Source organism: Lissotriton vulgaris, chromosome 6 (genome assembly GCF_964263255.1).
Source record: "Lissotriton vulgaris chromosome 6, aLisVul1.2, whole genome shotgun sequence".
Lineage (NCBI taxonomy): Eukaryota > Metazoa > Chordata > Amphibia > Caudata > Salamandridae > Lissotriton > Lissotriton vulgaris.
The window spans coordinates 1446298302-1446324759 of NC_141694.1; the positions used below are offsets into that span (position 1 = coordinate 1446298302).

Below are 26458 nucleotides of genomic sequence, written 5' to 3' on the forward strand. Positions count from 1 at the left end.
CTAAAAGTCTTGTTAGCGCTTTACACAGGACAACAAGGATACACTGTCTACAGGACTTTACTCTTAGGACAGCTGGTAGTGAGCTCCATAAGAGTGGGGCAGCACCTGAGAATGATTGCTGCTGAGCATGTATGGTTATGAAAGTAAAGAATAGGTTTTTTTATTTTTTATTTCTTGATTCTCTGGGCATCCCTGATGGGCATCCCACAAATGTCAAGCCTAGTGAGAATGACGGGCTGAGATGCTGATTTAAGAAGTGGAGGGGATAACAGCGGTTTCCATTTCTTTAGGGCATTTAAGTAAACATTAGCTTATCTGGACAGTTGGTCGACCTTGAGAGTTTTGTGTCAGTGTCAACAGCGTCAGTATAACAAAATAGTGTCAGTAACGCTGGTGGTGCTACCAAGAGTACTGTTTGGTTATCAGACTGTACCCATATTTAATGCCAAACAAAACCTAAATATGAAACAAGAAAAATGCTTCAATTTCGAATGGAGATGGTAAGAGGATTAGAACAACGACTGCAACAGAGTGCACACAGAATGTGTGAGTCCCTATTTTACAACTTACTAGCAGGCAACTCAATTGAGATAATTGCTGGACCACTCCAGGGAATACCATCTAAGCCATTTGTGTTTCACTGATGACACAACAGGATACTCATGAGAAGTACCATGGGCGCACTATGGGGCCAAACAGCAGTACAAATCCCTGATCATGTGTACCATGTTGAAGTTTTCAGATACTCTAAGGGTGCAAGGGGGTCTCTCCCTTCATGCTGTGACATGGTAGATGTGTGAAAGTGAAGGACATGTTTGCCAATAAGCAGATTAAGCAGTTCAAATATCTGAAAAAAAGATTGTGGCTTAGGAAAGGCTTAACAGTCCCAATACATGCAAATCCAGCACAGGTTGCTATTCGCCACAGTTAAGAGAAGGCTTTCTGCGACCTGAAGCCATTTGAGAAGCTATTGCACAGACCAACACAGTACATATAATCTACAAACTTAGTGAAGTATGGATAGCTGAAAGATGAAGTAGCATAGACTGCCAGGAAAAGAGAATCGGGTATCTCTCTTGAAAATAATCAGTTAAAAAGCAAGTAGAAGGGCCACCTATGCAAAAGGGTTAGAATCATGCTTTACATTACAAATGGCATTTCCACCCCAACTTCATGCCACAGGAAACAAGCAGTCTGATGCTAATTTTATTTCTATTTTTTTTAGTTTGGGAGTGGATCGATCACACAATATTATGACACTGTTCATACCCGATGGACTTTTTGTCTGGGGTGCTGACTGATATAGAAAGGGTCACAGAGGTGATTAGCCATGTGGGACCCAATGGAATTTGTACTACGATTATTACTAGAAGTGAAATGGATACTAGAGGTGAAAGGGCAGAAATGCAGAGGCACCCGGAAGCTTGATGATCTTATGTAACGGTCAGCAAAACAAACATAAGGCAAGTGGGGCCTAGCTGGACTGGTATCATACAGTATTGTTTATTTTGGGAATAAAACATTTTTTCATGATCTAGCTGGGACAGAAAACAGTTTTTTGCAGACTTGGGTTCCACAGGAAGAAACTTTAAAGACTTAACATGCCCACAGACGCTGTCTTATGAGAGGTGGCTTCCTAGAGATATCTTCCATGCAGCAGGCCACAGCATTTCCTAGGGGCTGCCACATGGTACCCAAGGCAGGTGGAGGTATGCACAGTGCCTGCTTAAGAGGATATGTGGCACAAAAACAGTACATTTATGTGTAGACGGTAGGGATGACCAGTTAGATGTGGCTATGTGCGTCAGAAGGAATGGAAGAGGTTACGCCACATGGGAGTTCCAGGAAGAGAGTTGGAAAGAGTACCCCATTTCTCATTAGTACTTTCAGTTTAGCACTCATTTTCGTTTAAATAACTTTTTTTTTAAACAAACTGAATCTCCGCATGATTTCGCTGGCATTAGCATGTCTCCGTGAGAAGCAACCAAACTTGTAAATGTACTTTGTGTAGCTTCAACCATTTGACCCAATTAGCCATGAGTGAGGGCAGCTCTTTCAAGAAGGTTGTGTTAGTGCCTCAATTGACAGCCCTTGAAGAAATTTAGCCAGGACTGAACATTTCTTTTTGGTAGTGTGCAAGTCCTCTGGCACATTCATACTGCAATTATCAGTGTCTGGGACTGCCAACCTCAGCGCCTTGCAAAGACTTTCAAGTATAAAGACCCTGCTTCAATGTCCAGAGCTTGCAATTGGAAATTGGCACAAAGAGCACCAATACAAGTGTAGACATCAGGGCTGAAAGCACCAGAGCCACAGTGATCAGTACAAGTTCCAACACTGGTGGTGAAATGAGATGCGGTGAAACCAGAGCTGCCACTGAAAAATTATCTTATAGCCCTTACTCTCCGTTCATTTGCAATTGGTTGTCAATACCTCCAAAACAGATTATAGGTGGTACAGGCATTCCGAAATAGGTGAGAAGGAGGGAAGGAATGAGCGATTAAAAGAAGCAAAATGGACAAGATGAGTTAAAAATCACATATTGCTGTACAAAAATCTTGACCTGACCTCAATAATCAACAACTCTCTACAGCATGACAACCATGTTCCCAGAAGTCAGTAAAACTATGTTCTGCAGGCCTTTAAATAAAAATAAAGAAACACAAACATGAATATTAGAGTATATGGAAAATAGTAGTCTTAGGCACAAGGTATAACCAACACCACATGAATCAGCACAACGCCGACAGGTGTACTGTGCAGAGGGCATGGTGGAAGACACCATGAAAAGCAAATGCAGGCCAACTACTGTTGGCAGGGGTACTGTGAGCAAAACAAATACGTAGTAGTGTATGGTGCTAATGGAGTGCTGTGTATGGAGATACCAAAGGGGTACCACAGACGAAGCTCAGCACACAAGGTCATGTCAAAGTATCCCTGGAGCACTGCGGTGTCCTTCAGCTATGGGTTTCTGTAAAAACTGCAAGAAATCACAGAGGACAGACCGTGCCTTGGGGGCCCAATCTCCCTGTACTTAGCATGCACAGGACAATGCTGTTCTAACCTGCACTAACCAATGCCACTAAGCACCATATATAGGGCATGACTTAAAGCCTCGAACCCCAAGCCTTTACATGAAGCAGGCACATAGATTGGCTTTCATACTATGTTTAGAGCAGAGCCATAGGCCATACTCTAATTGTGACCTAAGAAATGTATAAAACATTAAAAGTATTCACTTATCAGCCGCGATAGATGGCAAAATGGAACTTGTCAATGCAATACACGAAGTTATGTATGCAGTCATGAGCCGTGCATTAGGGGAGTGATATGGTTGCCTAACAACCATAACTGATGAAATTCAGGGTTTTTTTACAAATCGTAACCACTATGTCCATTTCACTACATTTCTCATTAACAGGTTTGTTATAGCGCAAGTTAGTATAAAATTGTAATAGTGTACCTTAAACAAAAATATATACCTTTTATGCTTATCCTAAATAAAGTTTAGGATAGATTTATACAGGATATTTTTTTTTAAATATATATGTGTAACTCTGTTACAACATTTACTATTATGCTTCAAATGTCAAAGGAACCGTAAGCACACTGCTTACTATCAACCTCCTCTAATCCTTCGTTTCATTTGAGATTCCACACCATACGAGCAGAAGCTCCGATTATCAAACAAGGTTAAAACTGCAGCATTTTATACTTACGTTTGGGTCGTAAGGACCCACCTCCTAGGTGGGTCCATAGCAAGGGTCTCTAACCTTTTCTGTATGGAGAGCTACTTCTGACCAGTGAAAATCACCGTGAGTTACTGAAGTCCAAGCCACTCGTGCAATGTTAACCCCATGCCGTTTCATTGATTAAGCCTAATATCCACAGCGCCAAAGACTATGGTTTGAACAAACTACTTTGATTAGAGGCACTCTGACAGGGCTGCCATGCGTGTCGGTGAGAGTGTGGTCTTTGGGGGATGTATGAACATATGTGCGTATGAATAGGATGTATGTGTTCGGGTGAACAAGTGTGACATATGTACTTGTGGCACAGAACATACCTTTTGCCATATGTGGCATATAACGCAAAACATACAACCATTTGTTTAAATGGGAGAAATGTAAAGTGCAGAAAAATGTTCTGCAAAAAATGTTCATAATATGGAACATTTTTCTACACTTTAAATTCCTCCAGCTTCAAAAAATGACTGTATTTTTATGTTCTACATAGGACGCTGTGTCTACCAGCCCCTGGAATCACGATGCCTACTGTGTGTAAATGCCCTGTAGACATGGTGCCATGTTTACAACTGAAAAATCCAGCCATTTGTTGGAATATAAGGAATTTAAAGTGAAGAAGCAAGCTTCATAAAATACTGGATGCTTATTGGCTTAATTGAATATAGAGAAATACGTTTACTCAATGTTTCATAGAAATATTTTTAGTCACTTTAAATGTTTCCCATTTGAAACAAATTACAGTCTTTTTCAGTTTTACACATGGGGTGTCTAATGGCTACTAGGACCAAGAGGCCTGCTGTTTGTAAATTGAACACTTTGAAATGGGATAATGAAGAGTTAACTAAATCCTTTAGTTAACTCTTCATTTTAATTTTATCCCATTTAAAAACATTCAAAAACATCATTTTGTTCTCTGCTCCAATACGGAGTTGACAAGGACTTGTATTTAAGATTTAAACACCTCAGTGCTTTAGTTCCTATCCCCTGTGCCCTGGGTCATAAATCTGACGCCAACACTGCTCATTATGGGGTCCTGCTATCTGAAAATAATAATGTAAACTAAACACAAACTTTCCTTTAAAAAACAAAACAAAAATGACTCCGTGATGATTGAAAAAATGAACTGCAGGCTGTGAGCTACTATGAAGGTGACTGGTTGCGCGAGATTGACTGGTATTAGACACCTGGTCCAGAGAGTGTATGGAGGATAACTGCAACAATGTGTTCTCCCACAGGCAATAGGCAAATTAATTATAGAAAAACTGAGGAATTTAACAAGTAAATCAAGGTGTATGTTGCTAGACCGCCGCAGTATTTTAGATATCGCTCTAGACGCAAAAATGCAATAACATCTTTATCATTTAAACAGTGAGGAGACAAGTCTCCACGAAGCTCCGCAAGAGTAGAGAGATGCCATGACATTCAATTAAAATCAGTAACCTCAAAACTACCTCTTGAAGTACTATGTTTCTGTAAGTGAAGCAAAGGAGCCAAGGCTTTATGTGCCACGGTGAAGGGAGAGATGATCTGGTAACAAAATGTGGGTCAAAAGCCAGGATAAAATCAACTTAACATGGATGGAAGGCATTCAGTAGACTCTGAAGAAGTGATAACTCAAAAATAGAACTTTAGAAGTGCGCCTCAGTAAAATTACTTTAACAATGACCTCTCTGCCGTCGCAAGTACATCCTTGCACCAGTGTGGATTAGAATGACTATGCATTAGGCGGGGTGATTTCATATTCCATATGGACTACACTGCATTATCATTGAGAACATTGGGTTTAAAATTGGTACCATGCTGGAAGCACAGATATTATTTTAACTGACACTTGTTTCTTTCAACCAATATGTAGGACTCTACTGGCCAGGATAATGACTCTCATATTAACCTCATTCTGCATGGTGTATCTTTGCAAAACGCCCATATCCTTTTTTTCAGTAAACAGACTTTATAAAGAGGGAAACAAAAAAACATTCTTAACTATAAAACTCATCATTAAAAATTATTTACAACCAGGGGCTGTGAGCAAATTGTGTTCAATCTCAGGATATTTTCAGTTTATTTTTTAGTTTAACCAGGAGGAAACTGCAAGAACCAACTAGTGCATTAACGTGAACATCATGTGCTAAAACCAGTACAACAGACTAATTCTGGACACTCTTTTTCCCTTGCATGAGGCAAAACTCAGAAAAGAGTGCAAAAAATGACATGCTATCTCAACTGTTATTTTCCCAGGTGTACCTTACAACTGATGTAAACTCAGAATGAGGATATAAGTTAGTGATAAATCACAATTAGAAGAACAGGGAAGATAAAGTTAACAGATGGTGATTTTGGTATTTCCAAACTCTAACATATTAATAAGTAGAGCACGGCCATCTGGCAGAGGTGCCAAAAACTGCTTCCTAAACCAGTTATAAAACCACAGCTTAAGCGCAACTATGTTCCTGTTCCTTTCTTTTAAAAGCAAATTGGTTACGTAAACCTGGCCGAAGTTGTGACTTTTTTAAGTTCATGCCCGGGACATCACGTGTTGGATATTTTGATACATAGTATCTTAAAGTGGGCTTAGAGCCTTCATTGTTACACTCATTTGTTGGCTACTTATTTTGTTTTAGCTATGTAGGCTTTTCCAGCTCTTCTTGCGATTGTCCTGCCCCTGGAGTATGAAAGCATTATTAATATGTTAGACTCAGAGGTTCTGGTCCACTTAGGGTAGCTTGGCTCAAGGGGTCTAGGCTACACCCCAGACTACTGTGTTGTGCTTGCAGCCCACCCCGGCAGTAACCCAGCGTTTCACCACCAAAAAATTACACCACACCATACTTAGAAAAAGTAGAAAATCTTTATATTTTCTTAGATATGTTTCTTTAGTTGCTCACAGATCATGAATTTTACATTTCGGTCACTTCATTGGTTAAATCTGCTCTTATACACATGGACCATGACAAGAAGAACGTTGTGTCTTGACAACTCCAATCTGGTTAGGATATTAGAGAACCAGCTAGCTGCAAAAGAATACCTTCAGTAATGATCCCCTGCAATATACTAGGAAAATTGTAGGGCACTAGGCAAATTTCATCATTCGGTGACACCCCAAAAAGAACCTTAAGCATTGAAATTCATTACTGTAATCTCGAAAATGTATCAAGACATGTTGCTGATAAATTAAGCAGGAAAAGTTCCCACTTTGAAGCAATATCCAGAGATTTACAAAATAGGCAGTCTGTTGTCTCTTTGTGGATAATATCGCCCTCCTTAGAAACTGCCAGTCAGTATAGCCTCTAACTTCTGTGGGTAAATTCTCATATTCCTTCCCAGTCTTTTCAAATGAGGCGGAGCGTCAGATTTACCCTTTTAACATGCGTCTCCTCCCTAAGCTCTTTCACACTTCTTTAGCACCCAGAGTCTAGATTGGAGAGTTTCAGTGGGGCTCTCTTATCACCTCGGGCCCTCTCCACATTTGGCCGATCTTACCGGGCTTTCTTTGATGTCCTCCGCCCAGCCAGCTCTCCCTAGAACGTGCAGTCCGGCCAGTGAGCAGCTACTCTCTTTGCCCGCTTCTGCCCGATGACTGTCAGGCCCTTAGCGGCTGGGCCTGCGAAGAGCCGGCAGAGAGCCTCCTGATCAGCGTCCCCGCTGGCTTCCTGGTCCGCCCCTTCACCTCTTTAGAGAGGCGGAACCTCACCCGGCACAGTCTCCTCAGCTTCCAGCCTCCTCAGCTTGACGCTCGCTTCCGCAGGCCTGGGGCGGAGCTCCGCTATGCTGGCTCTTCGATCGCCTGCTTAAATTTCTGGTCTCGGGCCCCCACCTCCTACTTTCCCGGGTGACCTCTGTGGAGCTTACAGTCACTATTATCCCAGACAGAGTCGGCCGCCCAGCAGCAGGGATCTCAACGAGGCTAGCAGCGAGGAGGGGATGCACCCACGGCAAGCACCTGGGAGCCCCAGACAGCAACGGACTCCTGACCTGCGCTCCCCTTCGAGGTAGGAACTCGGGTGACTAACTGGGTGGTATGTTTGTGGGATGACGCGCTTATGCTCCAAACAGCAGCGGGAGGTGAAGGAACTAGGTTAGAGGTCCGGTGCCTTCCATAGTGTCCACAGACCGCACCTCTCTCTTCACGGGACCCTTGCCCTCTCCTCGTCTAACAGACTAGGGGTCCACTCTGAGGGGCATATAGGGGAAGAAAATAGAGAACTCTGTGGGAGGTGTCAATGCCAGGGCTTGATCAACCAGTAGGGGGTGGTTTTAGCAAAAGGGGGGTAGCCAGTCTAAACACAGCCAGAGCACCAACCACCTCACAGGCAGCCTAACTCCTACTTGACTTCTCCCCTCACGATGCTCTACCTAAAATGGCCGCCCCTCACCACCTTTTGTAGTCCAGGCCAGGTGAGTCCAGAGGGGTCCAGAAGGTTCTAGAACTCCTCATATAAACCTATGGCCCCAGATTCTGAGGTGATTTGTGTAAGCCACCATTTTATGTCTCCCTACTCTCCCACCATTTTATAGGAGCACCTGCGCTGCATCATTATGAACTAATGAGGAGGCGCCCAGAGTCCAAGGGTCAACACCAGTTTAAAAAAACAAAAGTAGTGGACACCCAAGGGAAAAAAAACAGAGGCTGAAAAGGGGATGAAAATAAATAATAATTAGGAGGGACCACCCAAAGGGCTGACAGGTCTAACAACTATGTCCTTCCACTGCTCGCTTTTTCAGATTCAACTGTTTAAGTTCTGTTTACACATTCTAAAATAGTACATGTGCTTTTTTTGACAGTTGCCTCGCTCTGGTGTGTCTTTCCCCCGCTGTACTCTGTGTTACTCTTTCCCCTCCTTGCCTTCTTCTCCTTGTACTTTCTCCTCACCAGCTCCACACTGGTCTCCTTTGCCCATCTGTCCCCCTCACTCGCAATCCCCCTATTGCTTCCCTTCACCTGCACACTGGTATTGCCTTCACCACGCACCCTACGTTGCTTTCTGCCAAATGCTTTAAAAACCCGACCCCATCCGTGCCACAGTGTTGCTTCTGCCCCTTGTCCTACTTGCTGCTGCCATACCAACATGCACCACGTGTTGCTCCCACCACCAGCTCCCCCAAAAAAACAAGCATTTGCATTGCAATCGGTCTCGCATTTGTTAAAGTTAGAGCTGTTGGCGTTGAAAATGTAAATGATTTTTACTTTTGTTTTTCTTATTTGTAGTAGAGTTATTATATTTGCGTAGCACTATTGCCAATGGTATGAAAAAGTAAAAGTAAAAAACATTGTCATTTTCAACGCAAACAGCTCTAACTTTAACAAATGTGAGACCTATTGCTTTGGAAATGCAATCGGTCTTGCATTTGTTGGAGTTATTGGCATTATACATGCCATTTTTTTTTTAAAGCCATGTTGCAGGGTGCAGTACCATATGTGGCCAAAAGAGGTCCCATGGAACATCTTTTGGCCACATATAGTACTGCACCCTGCAAAGTTGGAGTTATTGGCATAATAAATGCCAATGTTTTTTACCTAGCCATGTTGCAGAGAGACAGGGTGGTACTACAGAGTGTCCTCGTGGGAGGTTACAAGAAGAGACAGGGTGGTGCTACAGAGGGACTACTAAGCTTATCAACCGATGAAAAGCCACCATTTACAAAGGACAGGGGCCAATTATAAAGATGGGCAGAAAATGAACGGAGCTTTATGCACATATCCTGAATACAGCATGTCTCGAAGAGACAGCGCAAGCGCTGCCTAGGCGAGACCTAAATAAATAAGAAAACACATTTTATTCTTTAAGTTATTGAGCAAACTTGGATCAGTAACTAAAAAGAACAAAAAAATGGCATGCGCGCTTACCACCTGACGTGCGTGTAAAAAGCTTTTTTATTTTAATTTTATTTAGCAATGCTGCCCAATGGCAAAGCTAATAGGACTCAAAGACACAATCTATTGGTTTAGCCATTGCTTGTTTAAGATGAAACATAATGTGTTTAGAATTACCAAAATAAAGATTGCTTTACCCTGCCTAAGTCATATCTCCTTTTGCGCCATACGGTAGGACAGATTCTCAAGCAAAAAGGACAAGAAAGAAGGTTACCTTTAATGATCAATGTTATTAGGTGAGCATACTTCCAAAAACGTCTTTTATGCATTTACTGTGACAATGACAAACTGAGATGTCACTAGAGTTTAGGATAGGATCAAATACTGGAATAAGGATGTAGATAAGGCCACAAATACTGGTATAAGGATGTAGATAAGGCCACAAAGGTGATGTTCCAACGCCAACCACAAGAGTTCATGTCTGGCATATTTCAAAAGTCTGCCATGTGGGCTTTCCAGGTATTTATTTAAACATCGGTCTTGAGGAAGCATTTCCGTTATTCGGAAAAGCGAAAAAACATACTTCGGCTGAGAAACCAGGTAGGTAGAGCATATGAGAAACAACTGTATTTGCAGTACAATACAACACAAATATATATATTCCCATTTGACAGAAGAAATTCGTAGTTGTTATGCCCCGAGGCTTTACCCTGATACATTTCAGTCGCATCTCACAAAATATTGCCACTTCCCAGCTTTATACAAATATGGGCAGTTTAATTTTCATACATACCTGGTCTGGTGAACAAACAACATTTTAAAATAGTTGGAGAACGAAGCCAGGACGGATTTATGTGCCTTGAAGTACACATCGCCAATAGCAACCGTACAATCGCACAGAAAACCAAACTCCCTTTGAGCATTTAGCTGCTGCAGAAGAATAAGTCCGTGGTTGGCCAAATCCATATTTGAAATCTGCAAAGCAAAACAGTCCCCATTAGAATGTCGGAATCAGGTAATATGTAGGCCAAACAATATATTACCTCCATGTGCTCTTCAGAAATCAATAATTAACAAGAAACCTGGCCAGTATGTAGCTAACTATTTTAGCCACAGAGGCAAATTACTGTTAGATCAGAAAACACGATCAATGCAAATATATCAAAAGTGCATGATTTTGCATTCTAATTGGAATCTTCACCAAGGATCATTTTTGAAAATCCAGACGTATCAGCCTGTTACTCACTGAGAAAGCAATTTGACACTAAAAGATGAAGCCTGAAACACAGCTGTGGGAATATATACATGTTATGTGTAAACAGTACAAGGCCTCCTTGGCGGTACACATTGCTCTTTACAAATGCACCCGATACGTGTGTGTTTGTGTGCACACACACACAAACACACGGCTGGCCCTATACAGTTCTGCTAATTAATGAATGTAATAGCCACGCCATACCCTGCCCGCCTCTATGCAGGCAGAATAATTTCTCCAGCAAGGCAGGGTGAGTCTACATTTCGCAAATTGATACACATGGTTCCAGCTCCAAGTTTACTTTCGCCAAACACTAGAGTTCCAGGCTTCACAACAGAAGCTCTTAAAAATAAAAAAATGCAATCATAGTTTCAAAATAAAAAAAAACATCTGTGGTGTATTCTATATAAATAATATCAGTATGTCAATGTCAGTATTCAACAGCATGATAAAAGAATCAAAGAAAAAAAACTCACTGTCCAATGTGTCTCTTCTGCTTATAGAATCGAAAACTGTCCAGTTAATGGGGTGGAGGCAACATAGCACCAACTGCTCTGCTTGCACAGGCAGGAAAGTGCTACTGCTTCTCGGCACGAGATGTGTTCTGGTACAGAGATCTGTTGGAATAATAAAAAATTATAATTAACTACAGAGAAAGAAATTACTTAAAGGAAAAAAGAAAATCCATGCAATGCAGGGTATGCCCCTGCTATTCATTTGCCCTAATGCACTGCCTGCTGTGTTTAGGCTTTCTGATTCAGACTGCCACACTGACTGCGCACTCCTAGCATCACTCCTCCTCTTCCATTACTGTAGAGTAACTCCTCTGCTCCTCTTTTCTACACAGCCTGGCTTACAAATTATTGTTTTTCTTCTTACAATTCGTATTATATTCCTGCAATGGGTAGGTAATCTATATTGTAGAAAGCCATTACTAAAATTTTAAACATAAAATCAGATAAAAAGCGAAATGATTTTATTGAGGGTGTGGACCTATAACCAGGAGGGCGTCGCTAACTTCACAAGGACATATATCAATACACTGTTGTCCTAACTTTACAGTCTACAAGGCAGATTCAGTAATTTCGAACAGGGTTGTAATCCGCCTTTTGCATATACATATTAAATTAGCCAGATTTCTTTGCAGGTTTTATGTTGGTGCTGTCCTCTACAGCACCAACATAAAACATGTATATCACAGCGACCAAACTCCACAAATTCAACGTGCAGAAGGAATCTAAAGTGCAAATATCCAGGTGCTACTTTTATTGATATTGGAACATCTAAGTATCTTTGGGGTTATTTCTTATCCTCTTCGAATGGCAATTACTGGACTAATGTTGCAACGTTTTTTTAGAATGTTCCTTCTTAATCTGTGGATGATTTTTAAAGTAGGTTAGAAATCTTTCTTTTTGTGTAGTGCCACTGTGTATTTTTTGCTTGGTTTCAACTTTTTCCATTGGTTTATTTTTCATATTCCATTTGGTCAGGCTGCAGGTGATAGCTTGAAACAGGGAACAATATCTTATTTGCCCGAAGACTAAAAGGTGCTGCATGATAACCTCCTAATTAAACCAGCGAGTGTAAATCTTCACGCACCAGGCTTTCAGGTTCAGGACTAGGTGCTCGACAAAGACAGAAAAGTTATCAACGAAAGAGGCAAAAAATATATGTGTGTGTGCGCAAGAAACCATTTTATTATGGAAATAGAACAAAAACATTATTATTCAGTCTACTGATCACTTTGCATAAACGAAGAGGAAGTAAAACGTCCAACCAAATGTCTCTGAAATCCCTGGTTATGCTTCTGACATGCTAAGCCAAGTACGATTCCGCCACTAAATGTGTGGGTTTCATGTGTTTATCTCAGGAGCATTAAACCTGAGATCCCGTTCTACAAGTCCCAGCTTTGCCCCCTCCCCCCATTTATTGGCCAGTGATCTATGAGCACACTAAAAGTATCACCACTGATTATGGCGGCACTCTGGCTCAATATGTGTGGTGGGTATTAGGTTGCCAATTTCTGTGGATTCCGAGTCACCTGGGCTCAAATCCCCAAATCTGTCCAGACCTTAACCCAGAGTGAATGAGAAACCAGGGCAGAGGTCTAACATGTCATGCACAATTTGGTGCATTTTAATATTGCATTGGGCACCACTGTTGCATGGACGGTACATTGTTCATAAGGTCATAAAAACTTGAGACAACAGTTCCAGAAAGCAACCATGGCCATCCAACATTTCCCCAGGGAGTAACATTCACCATAGGGCTCTATGTTGTTTGTGCTTTAGTATGTATATACACACACACACATATATATATATATATATATACATACATACATACATACATACACATACTTTCATACATACGCGCACACACACACTACAATTGGGTTTGGTGCTGTACCTCAGCCCTCTAGAATGCTAAGGACACTGAAGCTTATTGTGTGATTTTTATTTTGACACCCACAAGTAAATACACTAACCATTCTTTAAAAAGAAAAGCTATGACTTGATATTGAGTTAATGAAGTCAAATTGCTTATTATATGAAATAACGGAGTTCAGTACTAACTCTATACCATCTTCCCGAGGTAAGCTTTGGCTTTTTGTCCTTGCTACGCTTAGACAGCCAGGCATACAAAGAAAGTAATTTGGTCAACCAGCTGAAGTCTGATAGCACCTCAAGGCCTGGCACATCAGTGGAAAACAACTGAACCAACTAGGGGTCAGCCCCAAATAGTCACTTATTGCTCCAGGTAACACAGAGCAGGGCTCAATCGCCAGGATTTGAGAAATTTGGAGGTGTCTTATTAGTTTCGATTTCTAGGGATAGTTTATCAACTAAAGTCTTGTAAAGCATATTACTACCTATGAGATGGCAGTTTGTGCTTAAGGTTTTATGTGAACCACCTGTACAAAAGGGTAATGATTCCAACTATGAGAAGATACTAAGGAAATGGAAGGCAAAAAGGGTTAAAACTTTATCAATAGACAACAAATCAATGATGCATTTCCAGTGGAGACATAAGGTTATAAAGGGAGTTCCTACAAAAAATTAAATGGACAAAAGTTCCCTGTAGAAATTAATGACTTTAACTAGACTTACTTGACTTGGGAACCTACTTCAACCCTCTCATTCCACCCTACCATCAAGTTTCCCTGGGCTTGGTCCGGCTTTGACTGTGGACGAATATGAAGAAAACCTCCACCGAGGTGTTGGACTACACCAGCACCAGGTATGAAACTAGAAACGTCCTACTTTTCCTTTTGGACTAATCAACAGCCATTGACATAACTGACCATGGGACACCAATATTCGCTGTGTTTACTCATAAGGGCTGCAGAGGCAAGAATCTTCGTTTGAGTTACTGTCAGATGTCACCCAAGTTATCCAGATGGAATCCATCTAATTGTGATTGGGTGCGCAATAATTAGCATTACCCCCATTACTGTTAGCATTTATATGGAACTCGGAAATGTAAAGGCTGCCATACGTGTATTCACTCATCAGCCTCCAAAACTTTTATCCAGCATGAACAGCAAAGTAATTAATTCCAGTGTCATTTGTGCTAACAAACTCTTTAAATGGCTGTGAAAAGGAGAAGCTGAACAGCTGTCTGAATAGATTTTCAGGATTGAGCATCTGCCCAATGAGCAAATCCTTCCTTGCATCAAAACACAAAAATGAAGACAGAAGGTCCACAGAATCCACATGCTGCTGTCTAGAAGATATCCAGCTGAGTAATCCCCTACCACAACTGAGGAAATTATTGTTTAAACACATTAAGCTGTTGCACTCTTGCATTCAGATGAAGGGAGCTACCCCTTCATAGTTTTCCATACTCATGCTGCCCCCCCACCCCTCCTGCCTCACACTTTAGGGGCATCCTAGATGCCACAGCATGTCTTAGTCAGGGTCTAATGAACTAGGATCACATCACTCCCATATCCTGTTGGAACTCCATTGGCTCCCCGGCCTGCTCCCACCATCTCCAAATCCAGCTACATGATTTACAAAGCCATCACAGCCAGAAACCCGCTTATCTTGCAGAAAAGCTGACCATATCCGGTGGCTCTCTACACAACTGCAGCCAGGACACCATTAAACTGGAGAATAAGAAGTGTGAAAAGAAACAAAAGAAGAAAAAAATACAGGCAGCAGGCCCTTTCCAAGAATGCACTCCGCATATGTAACATCCATGTACCCCTCAGGACCAATCCAATTTATTAAAGTGTTAGAGATGCACTAATTTCAAAAACACTAGATAACAATGCAGTAACAGTAAATTTCTTCACCCAGTTATCTCTCCTATCACAAATTGACTGTAAGCTTGTCTTTGAACTGTTACAGCACTCTGTTGTCTGGCTAGTTCGGCTCTATACAAATAGAGCACAAATAATTTATGTAAGAGAGACCCATGGAAACAACCACTCAAGCTTGTTCTACTGTTTTCTGCCCGTCAGAGACTGGAAATGAAATACGATGTAGAAACAAATCAACCCCTTTGTTTCCACACTGTTGCTGGAAATGGAATACATTAATTCACACAACGTCATCGGGTCTTCAACTGGAATTTGACGTTTGTTCACCATAGCCACCATTTAAGTTGTTAACTACACACGCATCATACTTGACAATGAGACATGTGCCTGCTCATTATTGTGGCCTCATCGGTTAACTTATAAACTATTCTATTAACCATGGAACACTTCTATACCATGTCCTGCTAAATGGAAATCAGTCGAAAGTTTCAGTGGTTTGCATAATTGCTGCCAGATCACAACTACTTTAAGCTGGTGGAATCCTCATATTCTACCCCTTGGCCCAATCGTCCTGGATCATTTATGTGCCCATCACACATACAGGTCTCCCAAAATCTACTCACTATAGTCAGACAGATTTTATCAGGGTGAGTTATTTTTGGGGCCTACTGGCCCGTTCTGGCAAGCAGATAAAGAACAGGTGTTCTGTTGTCTCAGAAAGTGAAAGAGCAATAAAGCTGCATTTAAATCCGGTCACATTTACACTGATTTCAGAGACAGAGGTCATATGTCGGTTTATGTCTTGCAATTTGCACACAAAGAAAGAAAAGTAAACAACCTCCAGGATTAAAAAGGCAGCAAAGTCAGAGGATTTTGTACATGAGCTGTGACAATTTTTAAGCTATACATAGAGTGTGAAATGAAGGACTGTAGGATTTCAGGTTCTTTTTTAACACACATTTAAATAGCTTGTATATGGGCTGTGCAAACATTTATGAAGGCATTTTTTTGTAAATATGTGTGATGAAAAAGGAGTTTTCAATCGGACGAAAAATAATCAGAACATTTTACTTGGTTTTGTGCAAATGATAAGCATTTCTGCTGAAACTCAGTTTCCACCGATTGTTTATACAATATATAGTTTTATCATTAAAACTGCATGTTAGTGGGAACGTTTTTGGCCATTTCAATGGAAAATGTGCTGTTTGTAAATGACAGTGCGCTACCAAATCATGCTTTAGTAATATATTTATTAAAAGTGAGTTTTAAACATGAACAGAAAAACATTCTTGCCCCGCACTGATGACAAAGTTATTAGTTAACTAAGAGGCAGGCATAGGGTTATATGCACCCTATGTGTGTGCTAGGTTCTTATTATACACTGAGCAGAAGTTTAGTCTATTAAGTAAAGCAAAATAGTTATTGTACAGCAGAAATGCTGAACTTTTATTTGAAGGTTCTCTCATAAGTGATGATGAAGAAAACGGCGGGTCTGTGAACCAATATTTGCTAGGATTACACAATTTGAGACCTGATTACAGGTCAGGTACATTACAGTTATGTTTAGTAAATTATTCAAGTCACTAGACCTGCAGGTCTAGTAATATTTTTATGATTTTTCTTGTCCTGCATAAACATTTATATGGCACAAATGCAGGGGCTCTTGAATGTCTCAGTTGTCTCCAGTCATCGGTATAGGAACAACAACAAATGTTCTTAAGAGTTTTCACTAAGAGCAACATATTTAAACAAATTACTGCCCATCTAGAAAATCAAGAAAAGGTCAAGATCATATTTGCATACGGCTATAGAAATTCCGGATTGGTGTCCTTAACTACTCCCTATATCATTTATACTCCTACTCGCACACAACCCACACATACAGAGAACTAGATCAGAAGGATGAGAGTTCTCTCACATCGCTCCCAAAGTGTGGAAAGCACTCCTACCCCACATGAGAACCAACTCCTCTCTTCTTAGACCTGGCTTTTCAGTTAACCAAACTCCCATTGATATGTCTAGACACACACCTGCACAGTGCCAGGATACCCTTGCGAGTGATAGTGCACTTTACAAAGAGAGCATTGTCTTTCAACATTTAGGCACAATATTTGAACAATGCTATTTGTTTCCTCTCTTTTCAGATACCCAATTACATACACTAATTAGTTGGTTTAGGTGTGCTTGAACTATGTGTGGTTAATTCACCACGTACGTCACCATTATGGACTAGGTGTGGATTGTAGTACCATAATCGCTCCTGACGAAAGCTACAAGCATTAGGGAACATAAGTGGCAGAAACATATTTTCCATAAGAGGAAGCAGGGGTAACTAGAGACACAGGACTTCCTAACTTTTATTGTTTTTAATCATACCAGCTGGAGCCCAAATTAAAACATTAAGACTAATAGGCAGGTATTTTTAAAGAGTAACCCTACCCCCACCTTTTTCAACAAAGTGTTCCTGGGCATCTCAACGGTTGTAGCATGCCCCATTCTGAAAAGGAACGGGGTGGAACTCTGATCAAGCATGCCACTACCCTTGGTGGTTGATAGCTCTTTATGGTTTAAATATTTTTATTTGCATTTCGTAACAATGGCCAACAGTGAGCTACACAAATGTTTCAACTCAAGTGTTGATAGCTCTTTAAGGCAAAGGTATTTTTTCTCTTTAGGGTTCATGGATTGAGCCAATCGAGTTGGACTCTAGAGTTTCAATAACGAGGCTGATTAAGCTCATCTCTCCTAGACCATGAAAGACATTAATTTAGCTAACTCGTGGGCTGTGGTGTATGCAATGTGCCCCCATTAAAGTATATGTTCTTCAAATTAATACACGTTCAAACCCAAATTCCAAAAACCAAACCACCTAGCATTGTTGTTTTAGATATCTTACTCATAAATGCAGCGCAGATAATTTTCTGCCTTTCCATGTGCTTTTTTAAGGCTATCTCCTCTGCACCAGAATTTTGACCAGCAACTCATGGAATCTTAACTCAGTCAAACTTGCCCAATACATTGGCCTTGCTTTTTTTTGTTTTTCATATGATGAATGAAAAATAATAGCTAACTCATCTACTCGAGTGTCATGTTGATTGCTCTTGATCACTGACCCTTTCCACCACCTTCTGCCGATCCCCGTCTTCTATTTTCTGAAACACAGATGCCCATTTGCGTTGGATCTCTACTCGTCATTATTTAATTCACTGCCCTATACTAATATTAATGCATTTCAACATATTAATTTGTAAAGAGCTCCAGTATCCCTGTTCTGGAGGCACCAGATAAAAACCATAAATAAAAATTGCTTTTGCAACATCTGAACAGTCAGATTATTCTGCAGAAAAGTGTCATCTTAGTCTTCAATCCACCTCAACTCTGGTACTGTTGGTGCCAAAAACAGAGTAGCTTGCTTTGACACAGCTCTGGAAAGAGGTGTGAAAAACGGGGACTGTCAATTTCTTTCGACAACTTACACAAAGAAAAAAAAATCCAGACAACCATGTTTGCCTGTATTACAAGTAGTCTTGATCACTGACAGCTATATCATCTCCAATACAGTATCGCCATTTTGTTTTAGCATAGTGCTCACCTGGAAAGATTTCTTTTGTTACCATTTATGCTGCATTTAGATACTTTGTTGTGCTCATGCCATTGCCATTGTCCTTTGTTGTGCTCATGCTCATGCCATTGCCACTGTCCAGGGAAACAGCCATTAACAACGCAGCTTTTTCCATACGCATTTTTACTACACATATGCTTTTACCACGCATGCCTTTACAACGAATTTCGCTGTAAAGGTATGTAAGGTAAAGACATATGTGCAGTACAAAATATATGCATATGCGTGGAAAAAGCTGTGTTAACATTGTTAGAGGGAACAGAGAGACTCTTCCGCTTCCTCACAAAGAAATGCCCCCCCCCCCCCCCCCTTACCCTCTCTCAGATGAGCCGTCTTCACAAACCATGAGGAGAGGCAAGGTGGGATTGGGCTGAGGGGGAAATCAAGAAGTTCGAGCAGGTGTAGTGAGTTTAGAGAAAGTGCCAGGGGCCAGAGGGGTTCGCACAGGGGTAGTGTTTAGGGTAGAGAAAGGGCCGGGGGCCTACAGAACGGTTTTATGGCAGGGGGCCAGGAGTGGTGTTGCCGAGGGCAGGTTTTAGGGTAGGGTAAGGGCTGGATGCCAAGGGGAGTCAGGATGGGGCAGGGTTTTAGGGCAGAGGAATGTTTTTTTAAAAGAAGGGTTGGGGTGCGCTAGGAACCGGAATTAGGGTTTAAGGTAGGGGTCAGTGAAATCTTTACCATGCATATGCTTTTATCGTACATGCTTTTACAACGAATTTCGTTGTAAAGGCAAGCATGGTAAAGCATATTCGTTGAAAAAATATATGTGGTAAAGGATTGCATTGTAATGGCATTCGCGCTGTAATGCATGCGGGGTAAGAGTGTGTTACAACAGAATGCTATGAAATGTCATACAGGCCACTGTGTAAACCAATATATTAATTAGCATGTTAACTGTTAAGAGTCACACGAAAATATAAAGGGAAAAATATATTTGATAACAGGAAACCTCATGCTAGAACTATTAATGCAATACGACAGTTTAGTGATGGTTAAAAGCACAAAGGCTAAAAGAAAATGCCATGTTCCGTAACACCAAGTACTGTATTACCGATCTCAAAGGGACCATGATCGCTATGCACTAACAATATAACATCACAAAGAACGAGTTACACTTGAAGTACCTGACCAACTTGGCTACCCAACCCTGATATTTAAATACCTTGAAAGGAAAATGTACCTATGCAAAACTCTACATCCAGGCAGTTGCAACCACGAAAATAAGATGGAGTCCAGTTGAGAAGAAAAAAAACGATTTAACAACTCCTGACTATGGACAATAGGGATGGGGACGGGGTTAGGTGCATGCTTTCATGTGTTTCACCGAGTTTACACATTGTAGCCACAAAACACATTGAACTTGGAGGGCAGGCTGCTTGAAAGCACACCGGGACCAGACGCAAAGAGATTTGTGTGAACAGTACACGGACAAATAATAAAGGTCATCTGAGGTAGGACACGGATTGCAAGAGGGGTCAAAGCCCAGTAGTTGTGGCCCCACTGAATAAACGGAGTGTTTTCAAGAGCTGTTGTGTGTGAGAGAAAAAACGGTATGGAACTTTTCTGCCCAATAAAAAAATAACAACAGTAATGTTTATTGCATTCCACACACTCAGCAATATTTAAGAAAGGGTTCAAGACTGTCCAGTTCAGGGAGCGGTCCTAGGGAGATACACTCCAGTGGACAAGTGTTGTTTTTAAACTGTTACTGGTTGCTATGGTTACGTCAGTGCACACTATCAGGATATGTTAGAGACTAGTGCAACAGTCAGGGCGCAGGTCTGTCTTTAGTTTACAGCGTAGTTTGTGGCACGGTCAATTTCCGGTTCTACTTTCACCTATATCTAGACTTATTATTTTACTTCCGTAGCTTTAAAGTACAATGTGGAAAAGTTTCCCATTATCCCAGTAATCTTTGGCTAATTAACCTTGTCATTGCTTCCCAAATTATTTCTCTTTAAGAGCGAGCGAATGGTTCGAGGTAGAGTATGTATTTATAACATAATATGAAGTCCAGAACACAAAAAGGAACCATGTCTTAATTACTCTTGGTAGGTAGGTACATAAGTACCTACCTACCACTTTCCCCAAAACTCTTCGTTTATATGTGGGTTGCTTCGGCTAGTGTATCCTGCCTGGCCTCAAATACAAGCACTATGAAGTGTTTGGCCCACGGGTTATAGTCGTTGCTTCGCCTGCCGACACCAGGAGTAGCGCAGCACCTGCCCACTGACAATACAAAAATGCTTTATTGGAACAAGTAAGAATTACAAGCGTTTTCAAACGTTATGGGTTTACAGCTCTAGCACTATATGCTCTCAAGAATATGACGGGACAGTTGGCGTACTCCCTCTAACGTGTCATCTTGCTTAAGTGGCAGCGCCTAATTCCAGCAGTGTGTGCAGTCGCAGACAGTGTTGCTAGTGCCTGACCCTGGCTATCTCTTCCTGGCCTTGGCAGTGTCTGTGCGCTGTGATGCAGATGATGCATTATTCAGCGAGCGGCGCTGCGCTCAGCCCGTCAGCCTCTCCTCTCCCATTGGTCGCGACGGCTCAGCCACCTCGGCGCACAGTGCGGCCCCCGCCCACAGGAGCGCTCACTGCCTGGAGCCTGGGCCAGCGGCGGCCGGGGGCAGCCAGCGGGACGGAGACCAGTCGTACGAGGTGCCGAAGCGGCCGTGGCCCCCTTCCCGGCCAGCAGACTCCGGCGGCAGACGCTGCTCGCCACGCCCGCCGCCTCCTCCTTCCGGAGCACCGGATATGCTGCCGCTGCCTCCGGAGTGGAGGAGGCCGCACTTCCGCCGCCCGTCACCGCAGGGGGGAGGGGAGCACGCGCTAACGAACAAAGATGGCCTCCCCCTCCTCCGGACCCCCTCCCCCCGGAGCCCGCGTGGTAGCGGCGCCGCTGGAGGCCCAGCCTGCCCAGGAAGGGAGGCGCCGGTTTGGCGGGCACCTTAACCGCGGCCTGCGGGAGTCTCTTACCAGATTCTCGGGCCTTCTGATCCAGGGGGTGGCGGCAAGGCCCGGGGGAGCTGTAGTTAAGATCCAGGGAGGGTCCCGGTCCCTGGCAACCACCGTGGTGGCCCCCTCAGAAGCGCTACGGATATGCCGGTCCACTCCAGCCACGAAACTACACGCCCTCCGTCAACAATTACACACATATTTACCGGTTTCTGCCTGGTCCGAGGCCCAGTGAAAGTTGAGGACTCCCCCATAAAAATTGCCCCCAAATCTTTGCCCCCCACTTCCCCTTACCACATGTCTCAGACGCTTCCCGCACCAGGCAGCGAGGCCCCTATTCCACCACCGGAGGACAAGGCGTCTGGGGGAGGGGGTGGAGCGTCTCGGTACCGGGGCCGCGGCACGTGCCGCCGCCTCACCCCCAGGAATCGTGCGCTTCTTACCTGGGGGGGCGTAGAGTGTTCTCCCGCGTCGCCCCTCCGGTCTCCGTACTGCCGTAGCTCCGGTGCTCGCGGCGAACTGCGGGCGGCGGCTACTGCCGGTGCTGCTGCTCCGCTCCCGTCCGGTTGCGTTAAAGGGTCACATGACCATCGGCGGCGGGGCCCCTTGTGCAGCAGCAGCTCCTCTCCCGCCGGGAGACAGGGCTGGCGGCGAGAGGCTGTGGCGGCAATCACCCCTCCCCCTCCTCTAGCGGCACCATCCCCGCCAGCAGCGCACTCACAACGCATACCGCCTGCACTCAGCCCGTGTGGCGATCACACGAGGCGCCCTCTCAGCCGCGCTCACCGGTTTAAACCCCATACACGCCCTTCAGAGTAGAAGACCTATTATGCCACAGGCCCGAGCTTGAACTGTAATTAGAAAATGCAATTAAAATGTAATTTACCATTTTGTTGTGGAGTTTTTTATTTATTGATTTTTTTTTTTTTTAGGTGGGCAATATTAGTTTGTAGAGTCCTGGGGAAACTTGATACCAGGTTGCATGTAGGAAATGGCTCTATGTTAGTCTCACGTACGCTGGATCGCTCTGGTGTAACGTTCCCCTTAAACTTGTTTCATGTGTACGTTCAGTGGTGCGGTTTCAACAACTTTATTCACTTTGAAAGCTTGTGATATGTAGATTTTTTTTCTGGCATCTGTTTTGCTCCCAGTGGTTGACTGGCACTAACCACGTGTTCCATTTTTTTTTGTCTTATTTTTTCTTTCATTTAACCGTTCACTGGTTTCGTTATGTTGTGCCATAAATTAAAAGTGCATATTGTGTACTAAATGCTCTGAATTTAAGCGTGGCTTCTGTTGCAAACCAGATGAGCTGGAACGGCAAAGACCTTTAGGAGAATACTCTTAGTGAGTGCTTATAGGAGTTGTTTATGTTCTATTATTAGTCGATCGGTATGGATGCATAAAGATGGAGTACCAGAAGACCTGAATTGAATTGGGGTACAATTTCATTTACATTATGTTTTACATTTTGGGAAGGATTTTTTTCCAGTTTGTGGAAATATAAAAGACTCATTTCTTGTTTTAAACAAACGCTTCGTATGTTTTACAAATATGTCCGTTACCTCAAGTGGCTGGCCTTGTTACTAGGAATAGGTAGATTTAGGTTGGAGGGAATTCTTTTTTGGAGAGGTGTGATTGTGGGACCTTTAATTTCCCTATGCCCTGAATGATTTTCTGATTAATCTGGTTGTTTATGTATTGTCTGCTTGTGGAATAATACCAGTATTGTCACAAAGTATGTATTGAATAGTAGTTTCTTTGTCAATTTATTGGGCGATTTTGGATATTTTCAGATACTATGTCGTTCCATATTTTGGGAGTTGATCTTAAGTAAACTTGCCCAATATTTTGTGTGTTTTGAACTTACGGATTTCAATGTGAGGTTTACAATACTAGCTTGGTCTCTTGCTGTTTTTTGTCTGCCTGTCCAAGAATGCTGCTGCTTAAAATCAGCAGCCCGCCCGCCCATGGATTTATTTTATTTGATAAGTTTTATATAGTGCTAGCTAGACCCTGGGGTATTAGAGCGCTTTACATACATAGGTGCATAAAATAGCATGACAGAGGGATGCATACAGATAAAAAGCCAAACATTCTAAATAGTCGTACATTGTATAGCAGGACATAACGGTGCATGAGCAACTCATAATTTGGCATGCAGTGATCCATCATGGACAAATAAGCAGGGAGTCAACTAGGTTATTAGAGTCTTGGTTTGTTGACTAGAGCGGTAAGTTATTTCTTGAGAATGAATTTCAGGTCCCTATTGAAGCACAGGAAGGAGGGGTTGCATCTGAGGTCAATCGGAAATGAGTTCCTTTTCTGGTACGTTACCAGAAAAGGATCGGTACAGAGTGGTTGTCTTTTTGAGTTTCGGAGGGATGAGAAGAAGTGAGTTGGAACTTTTCAGGGATCTGGATCTTCCAGCTTTGACCAGTTTGCTGTTAAGGTATTTGGGGGAATATGAGTGGAGGGTTTTGTGTGTGATGCAGGCCAATTTGTAGATTCATCTGCTTTCCAATGGGTAGCCAGTGGAGGGATGGTGTGATGTGATCAAACCTTCTAACCCCTGTTATGAGTCGAGCAGCCATGTTAGGGACTGACCTTAGAGGGGCTAGGTGAGCTTTTGGCGTCCCTGTAAGGATGGCAGTCCCATAGTCCAGTTTGCATAGGACTAGGGATTGAACAACAATCTTGAAATTGTCTTGGGGAATGAAATGTTTCATTTTCTTCAGGTGTTTTGAAGAGAACAGCACACTTTTTGTAGAGTTCTTGATGTGGTCCTTCATCGAAAAGATCTTGTCCATGGTAATGCATAGTGACTTAACTGAGTCTGTTATAGCGAGAGAGCAGTTTAGGGCATCCAGGTTCTTGAGCCAGTCATGGAAAGGAAAGTAGTTACTTTTTGTAACAAACAATATTAATTCTGTTTTGTCTTGGTTCAACTTTAAGTGGTTTGCATTAAACCAGGTTTGGATTTTGGTTAGTGTGACATTGAGGTGTTGAATGTCGCTGGGTGATTTGATTTTTTTTTTAGTAGATTTGAGTGTCATCTGCATATAGGTGAGATTTAACTCCTGCTTCTTTCAGAATGATTTTTAGGGGTTTCATGAAGAGATTGAAGAGGGCAGGGGAGAGGATCTAGCCTTTAGGGACCCCAAGTGTGACTTTTGTTGGCTTAGAGAGACAGGAGTTGATTTTAATTTGTTGAGACTGGTGCTGGAGGGTAGGAAGTGAACCATTTTAGTACCATGCCATCAATGCCAGAATGGCCCTTCAGAGTCTCAAGCCAAGCTAGGTGTTTAATTGTGTCAAAAGCCGCAGTTAGGTCAATAAGGATGAGAAGACAGGCTTTACCTTCGTCTAGGACTCTGTGTATATCGTTCGAAATATTAAGCATGGCTGTTTAAGTGCTACACCCTTTTCTGAATCCTGATTGAAAGGTGCCGAGGAGGTCGAAGTCATCAGTATGTTTTTAAGTTGTTGGATAGCGCACTTCTCCAAGGTTTTTGATAGGAACGGAAGGTTGGAGATAGGTCTGAGATTGTTGAGATCATTAGGGTCGGCTCCTGGTTTTTGAGTATGGGTGTGAATGATTCGAGCACCACTGTGATCTGGTCTAACCTTTAGGTGATAGTGATTGAATTGATGCTTAATTTAGCACATCTTTCAGTGGAGGTGAGCTGGCGTTTGAAAGTCACATGGTTGAGGCTTTTCTCCAGCCGATGCTTGATATAATTAGCAATTGTATTTTTGTATAGAAATCTTGCAGTGCTAATAGTTATTTGATGTTTATTTTCCTTGGGGTGTTGTAAAAAGCTAGTTTTTTTAAAAAACTCTTGAGTGGTTTTGCTGCAAAGTCCTTTCTTGTTCCCTGATTGTCTATTTTTTAGTTCTTGTCTGAGACAGCGCATTGTGATGTCTCTGATTGTCTATTTTTTAGTTCTTGTCTGAGACAGCGCATTGTGATGTCTATCTTTTAGGTCTTGTCTTAGACAGCGTCAGAGCTGTCACTTGTTAGATCATTTGTTACTTTGCAAAAAAACAAGGGGTTAGAGTCTGACCAATACTTACAATTGGTTGGCTTCATCGTCACTCTTATGTCTTTGCTTCTAATTGGTAAGCACATGCCGCTCTCACCTTTTTCTCCCTTGCTCGCTGGAGCGTGGACCAAGTACTGATTAATGTCTTAGTCCTTCCACTGCTTGTGCTCAGCTTCAGGTAATTTTTATTTGCTGTTGCTTTTTCTATCATTGCCTGTCTTTTATTCATTCGTTTCTTAAGGTTTTCCAAGTTGGGAGGGATGCCCTGAAAATTTTACTGTGGGAAAATCAGAACCCTATGGATATGCAAGTCATCTATTTTGGGGAAGGGGGGGTAATTTTTAATTTTAGGTATGTCCGGTGTGTTGCTCTTGCTCAGTGATACTCAAATTACGGCCAGGGGGGAGCATGCAGCCCTCCTGACCTTTACATGCTGCCCACTCAGCAGCAGCAGCAGCACTGGGCTGCAGTCTACTCGACTCCGCACTTAAATGGAAAAAAAGTTAAATATACAGTAAGGGCTTATTTAAATATTAATTTCAGTTTTGGGAAAAAGGGTAACTAGGCCTTTAACTTCAGGAACACCTTCACTTTTAATGGCAGCCACTACAAATACATGCTTTGCTTCCCCTACACCCCCTACTGGCACCAGTGTGGCCCTCGGTCACAACATAGACCAAACTTTGCGCCCCCAGGAAAATGTTTGAGAGTACCCATGCTCTGGATGTTACCTCCTTAGGCGTTGCAGTT

General features: G+C 42.4%; 1 protein-coding gene across 3 annotated transcripts in view; it reads right to left on the reverse strand.

Annotated features, from left to right (window-relative positions):
- ZBTB2 (zinc finger and BTB domain containing 2) overlaps window positions 1-22419 on the reverse strand; it is a 29479-nt gene extending 7060 nt beyond the window's left edge. Inside the window, exons 1-3 of one of the 3 annotated variants that reach the window (XM_086927576.1) lie at window positions 21135-21436; window positions 11290-11430; window positions 10352-10533 (exon numbers count right to left, since the gene is read on the reverse strand). In XM_086927576.1, the coding sequence (XP_086783702.1) occupies window positions 10352-10524 (173 nt within the window). In that variant the 5' untranslated portion in view covers window positions 10525-10533; window positions 11290-11430; window positions 21135-21436. Of the gene's footprint in view, window positions 1-10351; window positions 10534-11289; window positions 11431-21049; window positions 21437-22105 lie in introns of those variants that run through there. The other 2 variants (XM_086927577.1, XM_086927575.1) reach the window with 2 other exon arrangements.
- Window positions 22420-26458: the final 4039 nt, after the last annotated feature.